At 39.9% G+C, this 21565-nt stretch overlaps 1 protein-coding gene across 1 annotated transcript; it reads left to right on the forward strand.

The window, feature by feature from the left end:
• The first annotated feature begins 10954 nt into the window (after positions 1-10954).
• Positions 10955-20463, forward strand: LOC138058137 (uncharacterized). Its single transcript, XM_068904019.1, has 5 exons — positions 10955-11103; positions 15892-16037; positions 16569-16670; positions 19421-19501; positions 19709-20463. Exons 3-5 carry the CDS (start codon positions 16584-16586, stop codon positions 19955-19957), a joined length of 417 nt encoding a protein of 138 aa, XP_068760120.1. The 5' UTR covers positions 10955-11103; positions 15892-16037; positions 16569-16583; the 3' UTR covers positions 19958-20463.
• The last annotated feature ends 1102 nt before the right edge of the window (positions 20464-21565 follow it).

The raw sequence follows: 21565 nt of genomic DNA on the forward strand, positions 1-21565 counted from the left end.
ATGGTAATCAGCTCACTAACATAGTGCGGAGCTTGCCCGTGTATTACTTTAATGGTAATAAGTAAACTATATGGTATTTCACAGGGAGCCAATGTAATTCTCTAAGTAACGGCGTGAAATAAGAATATTTTGCTGCCTGGAAAATTACCCTCGTGCCAGCATTTTCAACACGTTGCAATTTCTTAAGTTGATAAAGAATAGGAGAGCCATATAGCAAACTATTACAATATATAATCTAGGCTGCTATATATGGATGCGTAAATTAGAGGTTCTGTAGATTGCCGTGACAAATATTTACGAATTCTCCTGATACTATATACAAATGATAGAAAGTTGCTGAGCTGACTCTAGTAATGGGCTCATGCATAGACAAATTAGAGTCAAACCAGACCCAGAGTTTTTACAAGAGAGTTTGACTCACTCGACATTCTCAGCCCCAACTCTTACATACTACTAATATTAATCTTAGCAAGTTGATGACGTGTCCCAATCAACAACAAAATCGGTTTTATCTTAATTCACGAGGAGCCAATTTTTGAGCATCCAGTTTCTGACAGCTTCAATGCAAAGTTTCATAGCTGTAGTAGCTTGCATCTGGCCTGTCTCGTCCGCTGGGCTGAGGGAAACATAAAGCTGAGTGTCGTCAGCATAACAATGAACTGATGGTAGATGTTCATTGACAACACTCAGTCCCAAACAAGACCCTTGAGGTACACCAATACTCAATTTAAACCTGTCGGACTGGCAACCCCGTACAGATACTCTCTGGGGACGACCCAATTGGTATGACCGGAACCACTCGAGCACCTTGCCTCGAATGCCCAGGTTATCAAGCGCTTCAACTAGGATAGTATGGTTAACGGTGTCAAAGGCATCACTAAGTTCGAGCAACACCAAAAGTGTAACGTGCTGCTTATTCATGTGTTTAATAGGATTTCGTTCTTGACTTTTAAGACGGAAGCCTCTGTGCTATAATGTTTCCTGTAAGATGATTGCAGAGTCGGAAACAACCTATTCTTATAGGTTTGATCAAACACCGCTTTTTCCGTGAGGTCTAAAGTTTGTATAAAGATGAACTCCAGGCCCAATTTTTGAGTAGTGGCAGCAGCAGAGTTTCTCCCAGTAAGCAGGAACATGGCCAGACCTTAATGAGCGGTTAATTATCTCGGTGATGATCGGCATTAGTGAGTCGCAGTTACTGAACAGTCTTGACGGAATGGGATCTAATGCGGCAGAACTTGACACTGATCTCTGTGAATCAGACTTCACATCCCTCTCAGACAAGGTCTTAAACTCTACGAGGGGAGGGATTAGGAGCCACAATCTTGTAAAAACGGCTCAACAGGTGTCGCCTCATTTCACATTCTGCACATCAAGTTTACGCTGAATTACATCAATTTTGGTTACAAAATACTTTCTAACACAGGAGCAAAGTTAGGCGCGTCCAAATTGGGCGGGAGACCATCAGGACTTATTGAAAAAAGACATTTACTGGCACTGAAAAGTTTTCCCTTTGGTCATGACTGTTATCCGGCGACGAAGTCGGTGTTAGAACTCATACCACGCACCGATTCAGGAGGTTATTAAACGATATTTCTCTTGAGTTTATAAAATCAGCCAGGCCTAGATTGTAACCATCTTTTTCTCAGCTATTCCTCTGTTCCCTTTGCTTGCCGGATCTCATCGTTATTCTAGGGAATTCGTGGACGCACAACCATAGTTGTGTTACGCAATAAGAGCATGAGTGTCGATAGCAGTTTTCAGAGTATTGTGGGGTTTTTTTTTTAAGTATAACGTCACGAGCTCGCCCAAAAATCTTGAATGGCTTGTATTACCTGGGCGATTTTGTGACCACGCAGGACTGGACTGGACTGGCCCATTAGGCGGGTCGACCCCCACTACATAAGACATAAAACTCTGCCTCTTGGAATTCCTCCAATTTTATCTTCAGCTTTTCCCTTGCTGCGACTGGTAGTAGAACACTTGTGATCGACATTGATTCGAAAAAAAAAAACATTGGACTATAGGTCGGGATACTAACAGTGAGGCTTATGCACTTTATGCGGTAACCAACGAGGACAATAAAATATCAGAAAACCTTCAGGCTCTTAGGGTTTTTTATATAGTTTCAAATTTAATTTTACTGAACACATAGGAATTGATTTGTAAGTAGGCTAGTCAAAACGACGGGGTGTTGCGTCCTTTAGAAACTTAATTCCCAACGGAATGCTAATTAAGCTTAACGATTTTACCGTACCTGACCGTATTTCCAGACTTTAAAAAGACGAGGGACAGAAAGAGGGTTTTACATGAGGACCATCGTGCAAGTTAGCTTTACAATTGCTTTTTAGAGGACAGGAATGCCAAGCGCTGATTAAAAGGCGCTTGATAGCCGCGGGATATCTGCTTCCTTATGTACCAAAAATGTAGCATAAACGTCATAGCTGTTATCATTTAATAATCAGGATGTTTTCTTACTTTTTGAAGGACAAGTCAGACTTCTCCATCCCAATGGTACAATAAATGTTACATGCCAGCAAACATTCTCTACAAATATCTTGGGCCTACGGTGACGGAGAAAAATCACCTTCAGATGTTAGATCTGCAAAAGAGGGTGGGAAGATGGTCTTTGTGATGTAGTCATAAGTGAAGAGACACACCATTCTTCTATTGCTTTCTATGTAATATTCTTTATTCACTGAACGATTATCTTATTGTAACACAAAGATTATTCTACTTCTACTTGGTAACAGTACTTTCACAACATGAAAAGCATACAGTAGTTTCACATAAGGTGATCATGACACACGTCCTTGTTATAGTAGTATAATGGTAATCAATACACTACATCCTTCCAAGGCGATGTTCAAGGAACGATTAAAGAATGCAACCAAAGAATCACACTATAAAATCAGAGCAATAAGTTGGAATCAATAATACACAAACACACAATGTCCTTGTTACAGTAGTATTACTGGTAATAAATACACTACATCCATCATAATGTTTATGGTTATTTGATTTTATTCTTCATTCATGAAGTGCACTCAGCAGAGTACAAATAACATCCAAAACCTCACGGTATTTGTACTCCAGAAGACCAGTTTGACGGTTTTTCAAAAACGTCTTACGAAAGCCGTAAAAATGGTTGAAAAATGCTAATTCTTCCCCCGAAGAAAACGATGATTGCTCGCTTAATTTTGAGATTTTGGCGAAAACGAGTTCCTAGAGACAAGCTATAACCTTCACGACAATTAGCTTTCTTTGTTTTTTGAAGAAAACCGAAACGTAAATACGAAAAAAGAGAAAAACTGACCTCAATGTATTGCAACATTGGTCCAAGTTCGTGAAACAAGCAAGGGCCATTGAAGAAATTCCTCCCAAGGAACTTGACAACCTTAATGTCATTTCTTCATCATCGCCTGAGTTCGTTCATTCTCAGTGTCCGATAGGAAACGTGACAATGCTCTTCATAGATTTTTCATAATTTGCCAAACCATCCACCAGAAAAAGTATAATGTATCGAGTACGTGACACGTGACACTTTGTGGAGTGCATATGGTTCGTAAATGTAGCGTTGCATTGGTCCATGTAGTATAATTCACTCAACAAGCGACCAGGTGTTCACTGGATGTAACTTTAGAAGACCCAACTATTGTTCGCGAGGTGTGCTGTGAAAGAAGGTTCCTGCAAAACAACTACAAGCGCAAACCGAGCCAAGACAAAGTACACTCCATCCATGTTAACGAGTCTACTGAAAACCGAGCACTACACGTATTATTCTTTAAGCAGTTTTTGTGAATTCAATCCCTGGCTGACAACGTAAACACTTAGGCCATCCTCTCGCTTGTTCACAATGAGTCGAAGCGTAATTCATTTTCTTTGGCAGGTCCTCTTCTCTGTGTTTTTTTTTTCCGCTTTTTTTGTTGTCGTACTTTTTCTGGATTGGCACGTTTCCATGCAGATCCTTTCTAAAGAGCAGCTTTTCTTCGAGATTGATCTTTAGGAGGAGCCATTTCACCTGCTCTATATTAATCTTTAATCCGTTGCTCGTCACTTATATGATTTCCCGCCAGAAAAACGCGGGTTGCCAAATGCAACGCTGCCACGCGAGTTTTCGCCAAGAAAAGGTGCCCGTGCACTCCCGTCCCAGAGGCTGTCCTGGTTTTAACGTAAGTTCGATATGTAATTCCTCATCATGTACATTTGTCGTATCAGGAGGATCAACAATACCTAGCAGATGGGATTTGAATCTAATAAAATGAGCGAGTAAACAAAAGCTAAGGTATGCTAAATATTCAGTGATAGTCTAACATTATATGTGAATCCTTCACGGTAGAGCACGTGACTGTGGATCTCGGGCTTGCTGGTTCGAGTGAGTCCGGTTGGGCAGACGTTTTTATTTTCTTATTATTTATTTATTTATTTCATTTATTGATATTTTTCCAGTGTGTTTGTTTGTTTGTTATTTGTTTCAGCAGGTTGAAGTTTTGGCAGCTATTCAGCTGATGTGGACCTGCTAGACCACCCACCCACACACTCACAGAGGACAGCCACAACACCGGGAACTTTATCCTCTACACTTCTCGAATAGTGTATGGGTTCTTTAACGTCCCACAGGGAACTAACGAACATAGAAATTATTTGTGAGACGGGGCGTACGGTTTATAGTCCTTACCCGAGAAGACTTGAAAGTCTAACCATTTGCAGATATAATTACAAAGGTAGCACTTACTCCTCAGTTATTTAAAGACCCTGAATGTTGCTCTTTCTTACAAATGGGAACGTGGGAGGTGGCCTCGTGCCTAACCTCGTCCAGGTTTACGACCGTTCGGGATAGAATCGACACTGTCTTCGGCAGCACTCGGGGCCTTCGGCATCAGTTGTAATGGGAAGGTTTCGCGGCCTCTAGGAACCGTCGGGTACGCTCGTGGTTGACATAACTCGTGTCTTGGTCGAGTTCCTTTGATTCCGTGTCCACTGCACAAAATGGTAGCACTCCACCTTGGGACGGCGATGACGCAGGGGATCTTGAGGGCAACCGCAGGCAACTCAGTCTTTTGGTGCGCACGCGCACCCCCCGCAAATATTTAAAAACCACCCAATGACATGCTTCCAGCAATCAATCGTTCTTTCATATTGTCTTTGTCCTTACTCTGTCTTTACACCCATCGATCATGAAAGGGTACTATATGGTGATATTCTACTGGGGGAAATATCATCTTGCATTCTTCACGCCAAGATTTTAGAATATCATATTAGTTGACCGATAATATGGCTGTCTTTACACACGCATCAGATTCTTCCGCTCTATTAAGCTTTGAGTACCGCTCCCAATCTTTATTTCCATAGATTTTCCAGAACGCTTCGATTATGTCCTTACTCATTGGAATGTGACATTTCTTTCTTTGCAGATGGTGATCGTTTAGCTGTTGCTTTTGAAGTCGAACAATTCTTTGTTGCTTCAGCTATCGTTTCAAGAGGTGGAGGAGTCACTGAGTGAAACCTATGACAAAAAAGTTAACAAGTTCTTGGAGGAGGGATTCTCTGAAACGATAGCTGAAGCCAAAGCTTTTAATGCCCTGTTACCAGTTCACAGAAGAAAGTTGCGAGGGCTGTACTTGAACGTCTATTTTCGCAAATGTCGCAAACGTCTATTTTCACAATGACTAGCAAGCGTCACATTTGTTGGAACATCCATCCCTAGGCTCGTTAATCAATGATGCTTGTAACTTGCTGGCTCTTGTAAGAGCTACGGGCCCTGAAGACGAGGTTAACCTTCGGTGAGCCCTTTCACAACTTTGGATTAACGTGGTCCCTAAAGTACTGTTCTCTTCTCAAACTATAAACAGACTTTGTTATTAGGGATTATAATAGCGGTGGGAAACCTTAAACGCTCCTTTCTACACTTGTGCAGATTTCTGTTGTTTGTATTTATGATAAAATATTTGTGCCCGCGACCCCTGGTCTGTGTCAAATGCTGTGTGAGAGAGAGCCACCCTCATTAATTTTCTCGACCACGCTTGTTTACCGTAGCTAATCGTGGGCAGCCCACCGAATGTAAAAGGTTAGCTATATCTATGATTATTCAGGATTGAGAATACTCGTTTTTGACCTTTATGGAGTTGGTCTGACAGAACATTGGTTAGAGCGTAATGGACAACGTAAATGGAAATTGAGCTGAGACACCTCATGCAAAACATGCAGTATTTGTTAATGACATTGATGCCTTAACTTAGCCACCATCAAGGTGATGTGTTAACTTCAATTTAAATCATAACCTGCGCAGCTGACGGTTCTCTTGTTGCGAAACGCGAGGCTTCTCAAACGGCGAGGCCGCAGGAAGGATGGTTCTTTGCTTCCCCCGCCCCAGCCTACTCGCGCCGCTTGAAATCACTCGCTCTCCACGACAACAAAACGTAAGCTACGCAGGCTATTTAAATAACTTAGTCTGCGTAAATTACACTGAGACAGGCACGCCTTATGATCAGTTGTCAAGCCAGGTTAACGGAATTTCTCCCTGAATGAACAAACCCGAAGTTCAATGCAGTCTGATCCAGTTTTTGGAACCCCAATCGCTGACTGAGTCATGCGTGAGCTTGAAGGCAGATAAGTTATATTAGGTAAAATCAAATTAACGGAACTTAAGACATCACTGATCAACATCCTTTCACATAGGCAACCGTCAAATCATTAGTTTTTGACATTATCATAAACAAAATCGGATCACATTTTGTCCTTTGAAGGATCAGCACTAACTGGAAGTAATTTGGAGACCACATGACGGATTTTAACACGTTGCTGTCGGCCTGAGAGAAAGGATATCAAGTGGCGCCTAACACCATTTTCAACAAGTATATTGTATCCTTGTCGCCAAAGGTTTTATTCTGATGTGGCCTGGGATATCTTGCAGCCTGAACGACGTTGACCATCATGTGCCACGAAAAAAAGAGGAGAGTCAGAGGTACCTCTTCTCCGTGGATTAGATCGGAGTTAAAGAGCCTGATTCGCTATCAGAAGCTCAATCTGGCCTCAGACCAATGTTTTCTACTTAGAAAAGCTCGGGCTTTTGGGTTCAGCTCTCAATTTAGTCTGAAATTTAGTAAGTCCTATCTGCATGACCTTAGACAAAAAACTATTATGGATGGAGTGCAATCTGATATGTGGCATTTCTCACATTGATCTCTTCCGGGACCTTTGTTTTTTTCAAATTGCATCAATGATATTACATCACGAACTTTGTTCTCAAAACCCAGAATGTATGCAAATCTGAAGAGGACCCGTTTTTCCTTTACTGAAGAATACGAAATTAATTGTGATATAAAATCAGCTGAGACGTTGTTGGCAGTAAATTAAGTTATCTTTGAATGTCAATAAACAAAATTCATAACTCAAAATATCTCAAATTCATGACAATTGTATTGTACTCTACTGTTGGGGTTAGCAATGCATCACTTTAGTGGGTGATAAAATATAAATTACTTGGAGTTCATATTGAAGATTATCTCACATGGCGTCCGCATATTGAGGCTCTCTCATAAAAAATGTTCGGCTCTCTGATCATACCACTATAACTACAGATAGAATATGTACACTGAAATTGTCCTGATCTACTATAAATACTGCAGTACTGTATGAGGCATCATAAGAAAGGGATGAACATTTCCAGAAAAGCTACAGAACGCGGGTGCTGCCTGATGTGAATCCGACTGAAGATCAGAAGAGAATCACCCTAGGGGAATCGCAAAAGTCACGATATTTTGAATGTACTTGGTTGGAAAAAGATTAAAACAGCTGGTTGTTTTTGGGTACAAATTCCTTAACAATTATTTCCAACCATACTTGCGTCGGTCGGTCGTTTACTGTGTCAAGTATACGTTCCTCCTAGTCAAACAGGTATGTCCCAGACCAAGACCTGAGATGCAAATAGCAGCCACTAGAACACTACTCATTGTGTTTCTCTGTGGAAAAAAAGATCTCCTTTGTAGATTAGTTAGCAGTTCAATTTAAACAGTTTAAAAGTAAGATCCATCAAGCCGGAAAATGATGCGCCTTATAAAAAACCCACTAGCCATTTTTTGGCTTCCTTCCCTTCCACGGGAACTGGGACAGGGGATTAGGGGTTACCATAGCTGCTCAAGGAAATTACCTCCCAGAGGCGGGTGAAAGTAGTAAATATCAAATTGAAAATCGAGGCAAACGTCTCTTGGTTTCCAATAGGAATTTCAAACTTAGGTGCAATAATAAGGTGAAACGTTTAGACCGAGTTAGTGATTTTGGGGGTTTCAACATGTTCAAGCGTTTGCAAATTCTGATGCCATACTATACTCCTTACAATGTTGTTGATCCAGACAAAACCTATTTGAATGGCAGCCATTCAATTATTTTGTCACAAATTTTTATAATTGGCGGGGCTTATGAACAAGTTGACCACAAAAACACAGACCACGCGATTTAAAGAGATGGGGCGGTGACACCGGAAACACAAGATTATGTCGGCAGCATCACTTTCGCGGTAAAAGGATGAAAACTTCGAACCCTTTGACCTCAAAGGCCTGTCATTTAAGTTTGCAATCGAAATATTGTAGATATAAACTGCACTAAATCTTCATCCAGTGTGCTTCCAAGCCCTTCGTCACTTTTCTCATACTTACTGCTTCAAACGACCCTTGACGACACACAGTTTCGGCTCGACAAAATATCCCAAGCCTTGGCCCTAAAAAAAAAATGAACAACCGACGCGATGCACACGAGCAAAGCGTTGCTCCCTGGCTCTACTGTATTACACCGCCGGCGCCCTTGACGGCGCGTCTGGCGTTCTTTCCTCTGGAACCCTTGTCAGCTCCCTAAAAGGATTTGGAGTTGTTGGTGGCGCAGCAATAGCCTACGTTCCTTCTTCCTGTGGCTTCAATCCCGCAGGCCTCACTGACGCCTCCAAGTTCAAAAGATAGGAGCTGCTTACCATCTTACCATTAACCGCATTGTCCTCGAGGCGCCAAAGGACACAAAATTCCGACGGCGAGTTTTAGATTGTATTGCCCCAACGCAAAAACTACAAGTAGCTGACGAAAAAAATTAATGAAGAACAAGTCAGGGATTCACGAGGCCCGTCATTTCGACCCGGGGCTTAGAAACGGTTCAGTCTCTTCGAAAGAAGAAAGTCAGCTCTTTTATGTTGCGATTGCAAGTGCCTTCCTCGCAGCAAAAAGCAGGGTGGTTTACGAAAAAAAACTGCTTTGTATGGCGATTGCCCGCTAGGATTTTAAAACTGCTATCGGTAGCTCCTCTGCCCACTCATGGATCGCGTTGGATATTCTCTCAAGCACTTAATTAAACAAGGGCATCAAAGGGTGCGATTTCGTTTTTCTCTACAAGATAAAGCCAAAGAAAGGAATAATCTTGTTTGCTATTGTATTTTGATCTTTTTCTGAATGGATCTTTCGTCTCGCTATACTGCTCTCCAGTAGTTGTTTAAATCAGAATTTTGTCCGTAACCCTGAGTTGGAAAAACCGTCATAACCGTCTCTTCCGTCCGAAGAACATTTTACTGCACTTTATTGTTTAGGTTTTAAACTGGACTCTCGACTTAAGACATTGCTTCAGTCCACTGAAACTTTCGATAACAATTCTTCATAAGCCGTCATTTTGAAAGAATTGTTTCATGGATTCCCTGAGTCGTTTTACTGTCGAGTAAAGGCCGCCTCCCCCACCAAAATAACTGGTCAAGCAATACCTTTAGCAGGCTCGTAACATCTACTTGTCAGGAATGCATTGATACACGGTTACTTCAAGGTTCATCGTAAATCGTATTATAGTTTGAACAATTTGCGATACAAACTTATGGCAAGTTTTGCTATCATATAGATATACAGCTAAGATGCCACTTTAATAAGCCCTCTTGTACTTCTCTATTGGCATTTTAGCAAACACCCATGAAAAGTAATCGTCCTTGCTGGTGTTAGAAATCAATTACCACCTTCGCATGTCCTTGACGCTCCGATGCTGAACAGAAAATGCTTTTCGGAATCGATGCAGACTTAGTTTTAACTTGTGTCGTCGAGTTTGTGAAGCAATCGTTAGCTGTCTCTTTCCCCCATATTTCACAGGTTACTAAATGCCATTAATGAGACAAAACATTTTCGAATGTTTAATGACATCGTTTACATGGGTGGCTCTGCGCTGCAAATCACGTGTCACCTTGAAGGACCTATTTACTTTCACCTTTGTGTTACACTTTGTTTGCTTAACAAGAGGTCAGTTACGAAAGTTTGATACCATCCAAAAATAACAAATACAGTCACATTTGGACTTCGGATGACTCATAAAACATGCTTTAAGAACTTTCGACGCCCTTGCAAATTGACCGTTACAAAAAAGGCATTCTAAAACCCCGGGGGGGGGGGGGGGTTACTCGATGTATCCCTGGTTGGGGAGGTGCGGCGCGGCCCCTCCATACCCTGACTCTGTTTAAGACAAATATCGCTGATTTTCCTACCCATTTTAAGACAGAATTCCGATTTTTGATACCCTGTTTAAGACATTTAACCCACTTTAAGACAAAAATTGATGAATCGATACCCTGATTAAGACAAAAAATGATAAATTCGATACCCTGTTCAAGACAAAAATCCCGAAAAACATACCCTGGCTGGTCGCACGTCCCCATTAAGCCCTTATAAGGGAGTACCCCACCCCCCCGGGTCTAAAACTGAACAGTGTTATAATTGATTGGAGCTAATATAATCCGAAGGACGTTTTTAGGAGAAGGCTAGTAAAGCCTCCACGTTGTCGCTATTGAGGGACAGGTCTGCGAGTGAATGAAACGATCCAACTGCACCCTCGCACGGCATCGTGAAAATATTATTTTATAAACACGCAAAAGCTAGCCCGTTGCCTTCGTGTTTCCGGTTAATTAAGTTTTGAAAACCATAGCTGATCTATTTACCAATAAAATTGCCCAGGGGCATACCTCTTCTCTACATGGGGCAATCCGAGACAGGGGTATTTAGGAAAGGTTGATAAGCCGGCCTGCCATTCATCAGCTTTCTGCCAAGGGAAGTGAACTAAATCATACCAATAGTAATTGAAGAAGCCTTTTCTGAGGTACGTGAATTTTTTTTTGTGCTTTTTGTTAGGTAATTCTGATAACCTGGTTGACCAGTAATGTTCATAATTTTCTAATGTTTGACATGACTTGATCAGCGTGTGTACGAAGTTCGCAGGCTTTTTTGCGAACACAATATGCATCGCTCAGAAAATCTTGAAATTAATGGAACTACCTCTAAAGTTAAAAGTACCCTTTATTCTTTACTTTCTTCTTAAATTACCAGAGACTAAAATGCTGACGAAAACCTGCAACCTGAACTCAGGACATACTCAAAATTTATCACGGCGTTTTGGGTGGTAAATTGCACGCAGTTGTCCATTTCTCATCTTTGTTTTTTCAGAAAACAATTTTTCTTGTCTGCCTTTGTGGCTTTTCAAGTGTTTTGGTTTGGTAAGAAAACAATTCACTACACAATTGACTCTAGTCATTACTCGACTTTTGACCGAACCCTTTTGGGCGCAGTTTATCTGGGCAGCTTCAATTTTTCTGCTCTCAAGCCAGCAGAAAAATCATAAGGTCCTAAAAAATAACAACCTTGTTATCTATTTCACGCTTACTGCAGATCGATTGATACAGTACATGTAACATTTTTCCAGGCGTGACTTTGAAACTAACAAATATATTCAATTTCACAGTCGTGAGGTTTAAATTATAGTCGGACGATCTTAAACCTTTCTGTTAAAAAATTTTCTGTGTAATTTACTTCTGGACTTCTTCAGTTGCATTGTTTTACGATTGTTCTTCTATCCCATTTGACGGCTCGCAAAATCGAAGAAAACGAGAATCGTGCACATCTCACTCATGATTAAACGCCCATATTCTTAAACACGTTTAGACTGATGATGCATCGGTCACGTATTGTACAGTCTCAGGAAATATCATCACGTGCATTGCCACATGAAGCTTTATTTTAAGACATAAAAAACTTATTATGTCTAATCAAATGCTTATGGCCCCCTCACCTAAAGGCGTAATAAGAAAAGTATCGCTTGATGTTTTGGAAACCTTGAATTTTACCATGACCCAAGTAAGTATTTATTTTTGTCTAAAAATACAAGAACAATCGCGTGAAATAAATTAAACAGTAAAAAAGCCACAATTCAGTAGAAACCTTTCTAAACTGCATAGATATTAAAAATTGCATAGAGGTGCAGGCTGAGAACTACTCAATGAAGTAAGTAATATTGGCAAATCCCCATTTTTGCGTAAGTGGAACAGGGACCTTGCCTGCTATGCAAGTCGTGTTATAATTATACTCGATTACGATCCAAATTCGAATGCTTGTCTAATCCAAGGCTTCCTTTGAAACTTTATGTTATAATTAACCAAAGCCGGTTATTTCTGTTGTGAGGAACTCCATTAAGCTTTAACGGCACAGTCCGTTTGAGGCTAAAACTTTAAATAACCGATCGAAACTCACATGAATATACCCCTCCACTCTCACTCCATTGCTACGCCCTCCACTCCAAAGAACTATATATCAAATCAGTTGAATGGCGCACGTGGTGAAACGAGCTACTCATTACATTAAACATGGCTCTTTTAACTAACAAGAAATTTGCAGCCTTATATCTTGTAACTTACTTCTCTCATTTTCCTCATTCAAATGTGGTCACTCACGGTATTTTTTCAGTTACGCTAACTCGGATGAGTAATCTTCACCCAAAAGAATAACCCGTAGGAGGCGCTGGGGATTAAAATTTGTTGACCGTAAATATTATCAATGAAGTTGGGTCATATACACAAAACAGAGCATCGATTGTCCGATGACAAATCTACTAAAAGTTGAATTTTTCAGTATATTGCAGTGGAGTTCACAATTTGTAGAAAAAAAGTAACGGTAATTATATTCTTACTAGGTTTAAATTTCCAACAAAATTAGGGGAATTTTCTGCGGCATCACAGAAGGCACCGACTTTACTTTAATGCGGCAAAACTAGTTACGTAATTAACCAAGTGGTTTACCACAGGTTTTTATATCACTGCACCTCAACATGTGCAGCTTGCAAACTTTGTTCGCCCTGTGAAACACTTCTAGTCACGCGAAAAAAACTGCGATATTCACGTGCTACTTTCCAACAATGATTCAACGTGATTACACTATTTTTAACTTTCAAGTGCACACTTAAGAGTCCGCAGGATCTTTGGCCAGCAGATTGTAACCTGGAGAGACTCTCGGATGTGAACAGGCAGCGAAATTTACAATAGCTAAGGAACCTAAGGAATCTGAGCTAAAATTGTTTACTTTCCGTGCAAAGCAACGCTAGACTTAGAGAGCATTGAGTGGGGTCTCTATTTTGAAGAGAAAACATCCCTTGGGTATTCCTTTTAAGCAAAGATAAATATTTAACGAAATGTTGCTCGATTGTATTCCAGTAGTCGAATATCTTGACACTGACGGCATAAGGTAGGAAAATAAAGCTATTTTTTTTGTGTGCGCTGCAAAAGGGAGGTTGGCACGTCCGGAAAGCGGAGAAAAGTCGCTGATCGCTTAGGTGATAACGGCAGATTAACAAGTTTTGGTAGCAGTTAATTTCAATCTTTTAATTGTCTTGATGTGAGATAAATCTCAACTACCAAGAGTCCACATGGACTATGCAAATACTGAATGCTATTTTTAGATAAAAGAATTGTCGAGTACGTCTCGAATGTTCTGTCGTGTCTTAAGAGGAACGGAATGAATCTCGAGGGATTAGACACCGTTGTTCTACAATAAATTCTCAATATCATCAGTTAGCACGGTAAACTCCACCTATTATGTTCCATATGTCTCAAAAGCCAAGTTTTAACGAGGAGGGCGTGTTCTATCCGCTTAAGTAAGTTTGTGAGGATTTTGGAAGCTTTTTTTAACCAAATTTGTCTGACTAAGATGGACACGCTATTCTATCAGGCTGCCGCATTTAGGTGGTTTGTTGTTGAACATTTTCTTGGGGATTGCAACATCTAAGAGGGATCCCGGCAAGGGAGATCCTTTTCGGTTGAGCCGGTTTTATCATGTAGCGAACCCCCCAACGAAAGAAAGAAAGATTATTTTCTGGGATCTGGACGGGAAATCATTCGTGTGGGCTAGCAAGTATTGTTATGATCTTTGTATGTAGGCCTGTGATCGCAAGATCATTTGAATCATGACAACTACTTCTTCGTTGCTCTTTTTGAGTGAAAAGCTTATCACACATGAGCATCTATATCAAAATATTCGGTAATTGTACAACCACTTCGTTTTTTCGTGTTGCACACCAAAACTGGACATTATTATGGCTTCACAGCCATCGTGTGGCACCCAATCCACCTTTATCACGCTATAAAGAGAAACAGCAACGTGAGCTTCTTGGATCTCGCTCAACCTTTTTGTCCCTATTCTACAGAAATAGCACCATCAGCAGCCGAGCTACGCCAGCCTTTTCAGTCAGTGTGTATACTCTTTTTTCGTTATTGTGGTTCGTGCTCGCGTGATGACTGCTCCATTTTTTCCTTGCTTGCTCTCTTGGAAATAACACCTCTCATCATTCATTCACGCTGAGTCCTTTATAAAAGCCTCTAACATTTTTACCTCTCTTTTCGCTGAGTGCACTACTTACCAAAACTGGTCATTATTTCAATCAGTTTGTTGATGGAGTAAGGTAAATATACCAGATTTGGTAAATGGACTCCTTTTAAAGCCACTAAAAAGCCACCGAGGTAACCGCAAGGCAGGCTAAACCAGATTGCTATCTCTGTTGATGGTCTGTTTTACACACAATTAGTAGCTGTTGAATAGCTGTTGTCTTAAGAAATATTGATCTTAGAGAGAATGGAAATTAAATATTCAGAAATTCCTTGTGCACAAACTCTGCAATAAAATTTGATCAATTTCCGGTGCTTTTAATGGAAAACCAGTAATTCAACAGTAACTTGATTTTCAGTCATATTTTGTACGTGCAGTGAAGGTTTCGTCGTTGGGAGGGATTTTCGCATCGTGGAACACTTGTTTGATCACAATCTGAGCCTCGAGTTGGAAACAAAGGGCGCTCCAAATGTACTTCAAGACGCGAAAGTAAACGAATTAAATCTCGAAATGGCCTGTACAAAAATCATCAGAAGATTTTATCATGAAGGATTAGGGCGGATTATATCTAATATCCTGATCTTATTATAATAACAAACCCATTAAAGGAACAGGGAAGTGTAATTTACACAAATTGGTAGATAATAGTTTTGGATTAGAGTGGCTACCACTGAGCGAGGTGATTGAAATCCATGTAAGAAAATGTCGTGCATTTTTAAAGAGTCTTAATTGCAGCTAGGTAATCTTCTTCCTTTTTCTTTCTTCCTTAGATAAATAGATAGATAGATGACCTTTATTTATACATATACAAGAATAGCAATTGTTCTATTGCACCACGTCTCTGCAAGTCACCAGAGTTAGTTTTTCTGACATTTACTTTACTATGCAAAGGAGAAATTACCCGGAAACTATGTCAATAATTATCCCTTATTACGGGTTGTTTGCATTTTAAGTAATCATTTCAGAAGGAGTTCGGAATCGTTGCACCAAAATTAACGTGAGCAGTAAATTGAACTCTTTTTGCCATAAAATAAAGAGAACTTTACATAGATAAAAATATGGAAGGATTGTGCATGATCCTATTCATCTTAAGCCTCCCACCCCCTAATTCCAGGAACAAAATTTCCCCTGGATGTCGGCTAGCCTTTTTACTCAAGGATTCGCCGTCTGAACTCCATTTGACTACTTAAAGAGGAAACGCCTTCTAGTTGCATTTCCGGTCTTTAAATTGATTTCACAGGAGACAGCTAGAGTGTCATTATAGGAGACATCATTATTTAAGGTCGACGATTCGCCTACTTGTCATCAAAAGCTTCAGTTGCTGCAACACTGGACAGCTTAGCATAACTGACATTGGAACTCTGCGAATTACAAGTGAGAATAGAGGTAACTAGAATTTTTCAGCAGTTTAGCAAGTGTGAGGATTGTCCAACATGAAGTCACAAAATAATTTCCCCTTCTCGCTGTAACTGACGGAGTTCCGTGTTTTATATTTTTGCTTTTTTACATCGAGAGATGGTTTTTGATGTTTTATGGTGAATGATGATGCACAGGGTCCATGAAGTTTTTCCTAAACAATTTTGTCAATACTTTATAGTAATTTTCCTTATGTTAAAAATTTGCTATCAGGAGAAAAAGCAAATGCATTTAAAATCAGCTTCTCTCAATCTCTAGCAGTTAGACAAACAAACAAATCATCCAGTTAATTGCGGGATGTTATCTTTGCCATATCTGGTCAGGAAGTTTGTGATCAAAGGCTTTCTTCACCGTGGTTTTTGGTTTTCATTGACTGCGATACATATTTACCTTGCCTAATATAATGATGTTCTTTGCCAAGCTCGTGATCATGTAATCCCTTTTGTGTTATATAATTCTTGTCTCGCATCATTTTTTATTTGTGTCGTTATTTATCTGCAGGAAGCTGCAAATATCATGACGGCAATTTCAAGAACATTTTGGATGAGAATATTTTGTATTATATTGGTATTTATGCTCGTACTTAACGCCGTGGAAACCAGGGTAAGCTCAATTTCACGAATGTATTGTATCAATGTCTATGGGCCTTTCAACTTCGCAAAGTAGAGTTTGTCTCCTTCTTAGACTGAAATATAATATTGTCACTAAGTGGTTTAATGGTTGCTAAATTATCGGATTAACACACACGGGTTAGCAAGTGGTGATCTCTTTCTATCAAAACCACATGGGAAAATGAAGACTGAGGATTGAGGAAATGCCCTTGAGAACAGATAATGTTTTTTATTTGCGTTGTTTTCAAATTGTCAATGTATGAATCTTTGAAAGCACAAGGTCTTTGCTGTACATTGAAAACCATTGTAATTGAACATAAGCGTTCCCTGTTGTCTGAGACAAATCACCGGCTTTGACTTTTCATATGGAAAATATCTTCCCCACATTTACAGTTATAAAGCTATGGTTACTATGGAGATAAATGCCTCGTTGAATGGAATCATTCCATTGCTCAACCTTCAGGAAAGGCTTCTTCAAAGAGGACCAATGTACATCCAATGGCTGGTATTGCAGCAGGCAAAAAGTTTTTTGACGAACTATGTCAGCGTTGCTGTTTCTTCTTACAATAAAATAATTATATCGTTTCAAAAGTTCCATGGCTAGCCGCCAAAACTGGACATTTTTCCCTATGATTTTTATCTGTCAACTTGTTCGTAATGACGATGGCCTTCAAGAAACCGCGAAAGCGAGTAAAATCGGATCACGTTTCTCAGGGGAACACCAATCAGCGCCAATTAACCATTTGACCGTATTTTTGTCTCAAATCGAGGCATTCATCAAATAATCACATTTATATTTCCATTCAAATGCCTCAACACTTTTTAAATCAAAATTTTGCGTTATTATCTCCTTATTTTGGGATTCGACCACACTACAAAGCATTTAGTGACCTTCAGCATGTGCGTCATGGGCAATTTTACCGGTCTCACGCTTCTTTACTCTTAATATATCCGTCAAATTAGCACACTGCGTGCAGACATTCGAAACGGAAACGAAATCCGTGAGAAAACAACGTGCTAAACAACGTGCTGAATAATGTTACCCTAATAACGATTTTATTGTTTTTTACAAGGAACAAAAATCAAGGGAGAAATTGAAACCCAAAATCTACTAAAAGAAATGAAAGTAGGTTTTTTTGAATTGCACGTAAAATTCCCGGTGTAAATAAAGATAAAAAGATTATCGGAATTAGAAAGCTCTGGAGAACAGCATGCCATGGGTGGTCTGGCATTAGGTTGAAGTCTGATAGGATTAACTGGTCACGAGCTGTCGTATGTCCTGTTTGCCTGACAATCTGTCTCCACGGTATTGGACAATGATGTGAATTTCACACACATCTAATGACTGGCCTGTTTTTGAGACTGGCTTGAAGTGTGTGAAGAAATTCCTGAAGTATAGTGAAAGTGTCGGTCTACTGCAGTCGTTAAGTATATGCCCCATGCATTAGTCACCCACGGGAATTACATCCGGTTTTCGATATTACATATCTATGGTTGCACAGCGGTCGGCTAGCCACATGTTGAACTCTGAGAAAGAACGATCAATACAGCAATTCAGGGCCAAGCAACCTTAGTACTTGCCGATTAATTCTGCATGGCTCAAGTCACATCGATAGCATTTAAATACGTTTTTAATATTCATTGTTAATAGGGGTAGCAAGCATAAGCTTTGTACGCGAATGTCACCAGATCTTTGCCTTTGAAAATTTAAGCATTTGTAGAACTGGCCGATGCTTTCCGTGAGAAACAAAAGCAAAAAATACCAAATCTAATAAAGCTGATGACAACAAAGAACCCTGAAATAAATTCCAGGAATGCTTTATGTTTCCAATACCGCTCCATTTCTTCCATGTAAGCCCCACGCAGAAAAAAAAAGCAAAAAAACAACGCGGCTAAAGCTGTCAAAGCTTATCAGGCAAAAGGACTTGCTTATCCAAAGCTAACACTGCAACAAAACAAAGTTGGCATTTTAGGAAAATATTTGTAGGAAAGGTTTGGTCAGTGGATTTGACGAAATGCTTTTGGTTGTAGGGCGAATTGTTTTGTAATCTTATAAATTGTACAGTGTATGGAAAAATCACAGAATGAGATGCAAACTACATGCACACTGTTAGAACATTTACTTAAATAAGGGAAATTAAGTTCAATGATGTTCCTTAATTAACTTTTAATATAAGGCTGATTTATTCAGTAGGTTCCTCTTCAACCCACGCGCGGTTTCTGAGCGAAATTTCCATGCTGCAATATTTGAATTAGACCTCCGAATAGGGCTGTCTATATGCCAAACCCGTGAAAACTGCTTTTAAAATTTGAAGAGACGTGGCTTTTTTTAAAAATTCTGTGGTTCGTATGGAACTATTTACGCAACTTTCAACGCTTAGTACTTAATTTGATTAGGATTATCAAATTGTGTCGTGTCACTAAATAGTCATGAAATAGGGGATAATATATTCTTATCACTTAAAGGTGCTAATAGCATTATATTGATGGTGCATTTTTTTCTCTTCGGGTGCTGCCTTTCAAGTTTGGAATTTTTCATTAACATGACTGAACCGCTCCCTCCAAGAAGGCTAGAAATGAAATTTTCGAGATTAACTTTCGCAACTTTCTCTTGTCAGCCTCCTGACAATGAAAGCCTCCAATGCTAGTATACAATTGGATATTTGCGCGCTCATTTCCAAAATTGCACGCTGTGCCTCTGAAAAGATGGGATGGTGATGATGGTATTTTATTCCTTCGCAGCCACTAAAGAAAACAAAACGCAACAGTCAGCCAAAGCATTGTGGCACTAAAGGTCACCTTTGTCAACATGGCTCAAGAAAGGTAACTCGCACAATCACCAGGACACCAGGTCTATACTTTCCTATTCATGACAAAATAGTCTCTTCTCTTCTGTGAAAGGATTCCATAGTTTTATTTTAATACTCAAATGAACAAAAACTGGCAGTGTCCTCACGCAATTCCCTCTCAATTTGAAGTGATTTATACTGTCAAGGTGCAGAAAACAACCGTTTTTATTGTTGCTTATAGCTGTGCTGCGCCTCAGGATACACCTGTAGACTAGAAAAAGTTGCCATCAACTTGACAAGGCCAGAGACAAAAAAGAAGCAAAAGATTGGAACTTGTCAACCAGTAAAGCAGGGCGATATCGAGATTGAAGAGCATAATCCAACCCAGACTACCGAGGCAACCAACAGTACAACAGTGCCACCAACTCCAAAACCTTCATCCAGTCCATCCTTTTATGCTTTGAAGGAAGGAAGAACCACGAGACATTGACCTTGTCCATGTCGTAGTGAACAGACTTACTACTTACCAAAAAAGTTGATAGTTGACGTTATTTATATCTTGGAAGTTTATTTATAGCTCACCAGCTCTTAACGTCAAAAAGAACACTTTTTCAAAAGGTACATTATGTCCTTATTTTATAGATCTAGAGATGAGGTGACGCCTCAGAATACTATGAAAGGGTAAACAACCCTAACATAAATGTTACAGATTGAGAAGAAACGAAAGAGTAAAATTGTCGATTAGGATTGTACTCTAATAATAATAATGACTAAGTGGTCGGTTAAACAGGAGGATTGCTGTTATTTCCCAAAAAATCCGGAGGATCCGTGACATTCCCCCTTATCTTTAGACTGCTGGCAGGGAAGCGGCCGACGAGAGAGGCTAGGAAAACCTCCCGATTGACTCTAATGGAACGAGGATCGACAGACACAGAAGGAGTAACTAGCGCTTACAGTCTATATAATCACCCATTAAAAAAAGAATTTTATCATTGCATAGCTTTGAAACATATTCCTAGGCTTTTTTTCCGCAACGGTTCGGACGAAAAAATCCCCCCCTTTAAGAAGTCGAAAAAGTTCAAGTTGACAAGTTGTACTCACTCAGCCCAGATTTCACTAGCGACATAAGAATAAGGACAAGAAACATAACATCATTCAAAGTTGAGTACTGTTAAAGGGCCACCGACAACCAGTGTCCTTTGCGCGCCTTTGTTGTTGTTATCATCCGGGCAATCCTCTGAACTCGTGGTTTTCAACATCATCCCGTGAAGAAGAACTTCTGCGAATTCGCTGTTCGATTTGTTTTTTAATCCAAACGTCTTCCTCCTTTCGTTCCATAATCTTAAGTTTAAAGTAGTGAGCCAAATAACATGGCGCTTTTCCTTCCTCGGCGGACGACCTTTCTTCACAGTTTTCATTTCGCTTTTAACACGAACACAACACCCAAATAACGCCAAAAATACAATATTTAAACATTAAGGAAAATATTAACAAAGTTTGAAGCTACTGGGCATCCAAAACACGACGATGTGAGGCGATGGAATTTGACTTTTCAAGAAATACTACTTTCTGTATTACAGAAAATGGCGCCGATAGCTTGCACGCCCGCAAAGACTTGTGGTTGTCGGTGGGCCTTTAACAAAATGATGCTCTTGCGAGTGTTTCGTGTGCTAGTGCTCGCATCAGTAAAGAAAACCAGCGCAGAAAGCCCAATATTCTTCAATACGTGGAATGTGGAAAGTAGAAGATAAAACGACTTTTTTCATGCGCGTCAGTTAAATTGCATCGACCATGAAACAATTATTGGCCTCTGTTGAGTAAGCGGTCAAAACAGAACCGGTACATTCTTTTTTGAAGCATTACTCTTAGATTTAAAAATCCAATCAATAAGAATTATAAGGCTTAAATGAACACTTCTTATTTAACTTTATTTTTATTTGCTCAAAGTTATTATAAAACACCTTTAAAGTTGCCAACCAGATTTGCAAGATATTTGCGGGGAGTATCCGCCGCCCCGGCCCACCCCACCCTAGCCTCATATTAGGCAGCTTGAGCAACGACAACGGCGACGGTAACAAGAACGTCACAAATTTGCAGA

Source organism: Montipora capricornis, chromosome 7 (assembly GCF_036669925.1).
Source record: "Montipora capricornis isolate CH-2021 chromosome 7, ASM3666992v2, whole genome shotgun sequence".
Taxonomy (NCBI): domain Eukaryota; kingdom Metazoa; phylum Cnidaria; class Anthozoa; order Scleractinia; family Acroporidae; genus Montipora; species Montipora capricornis.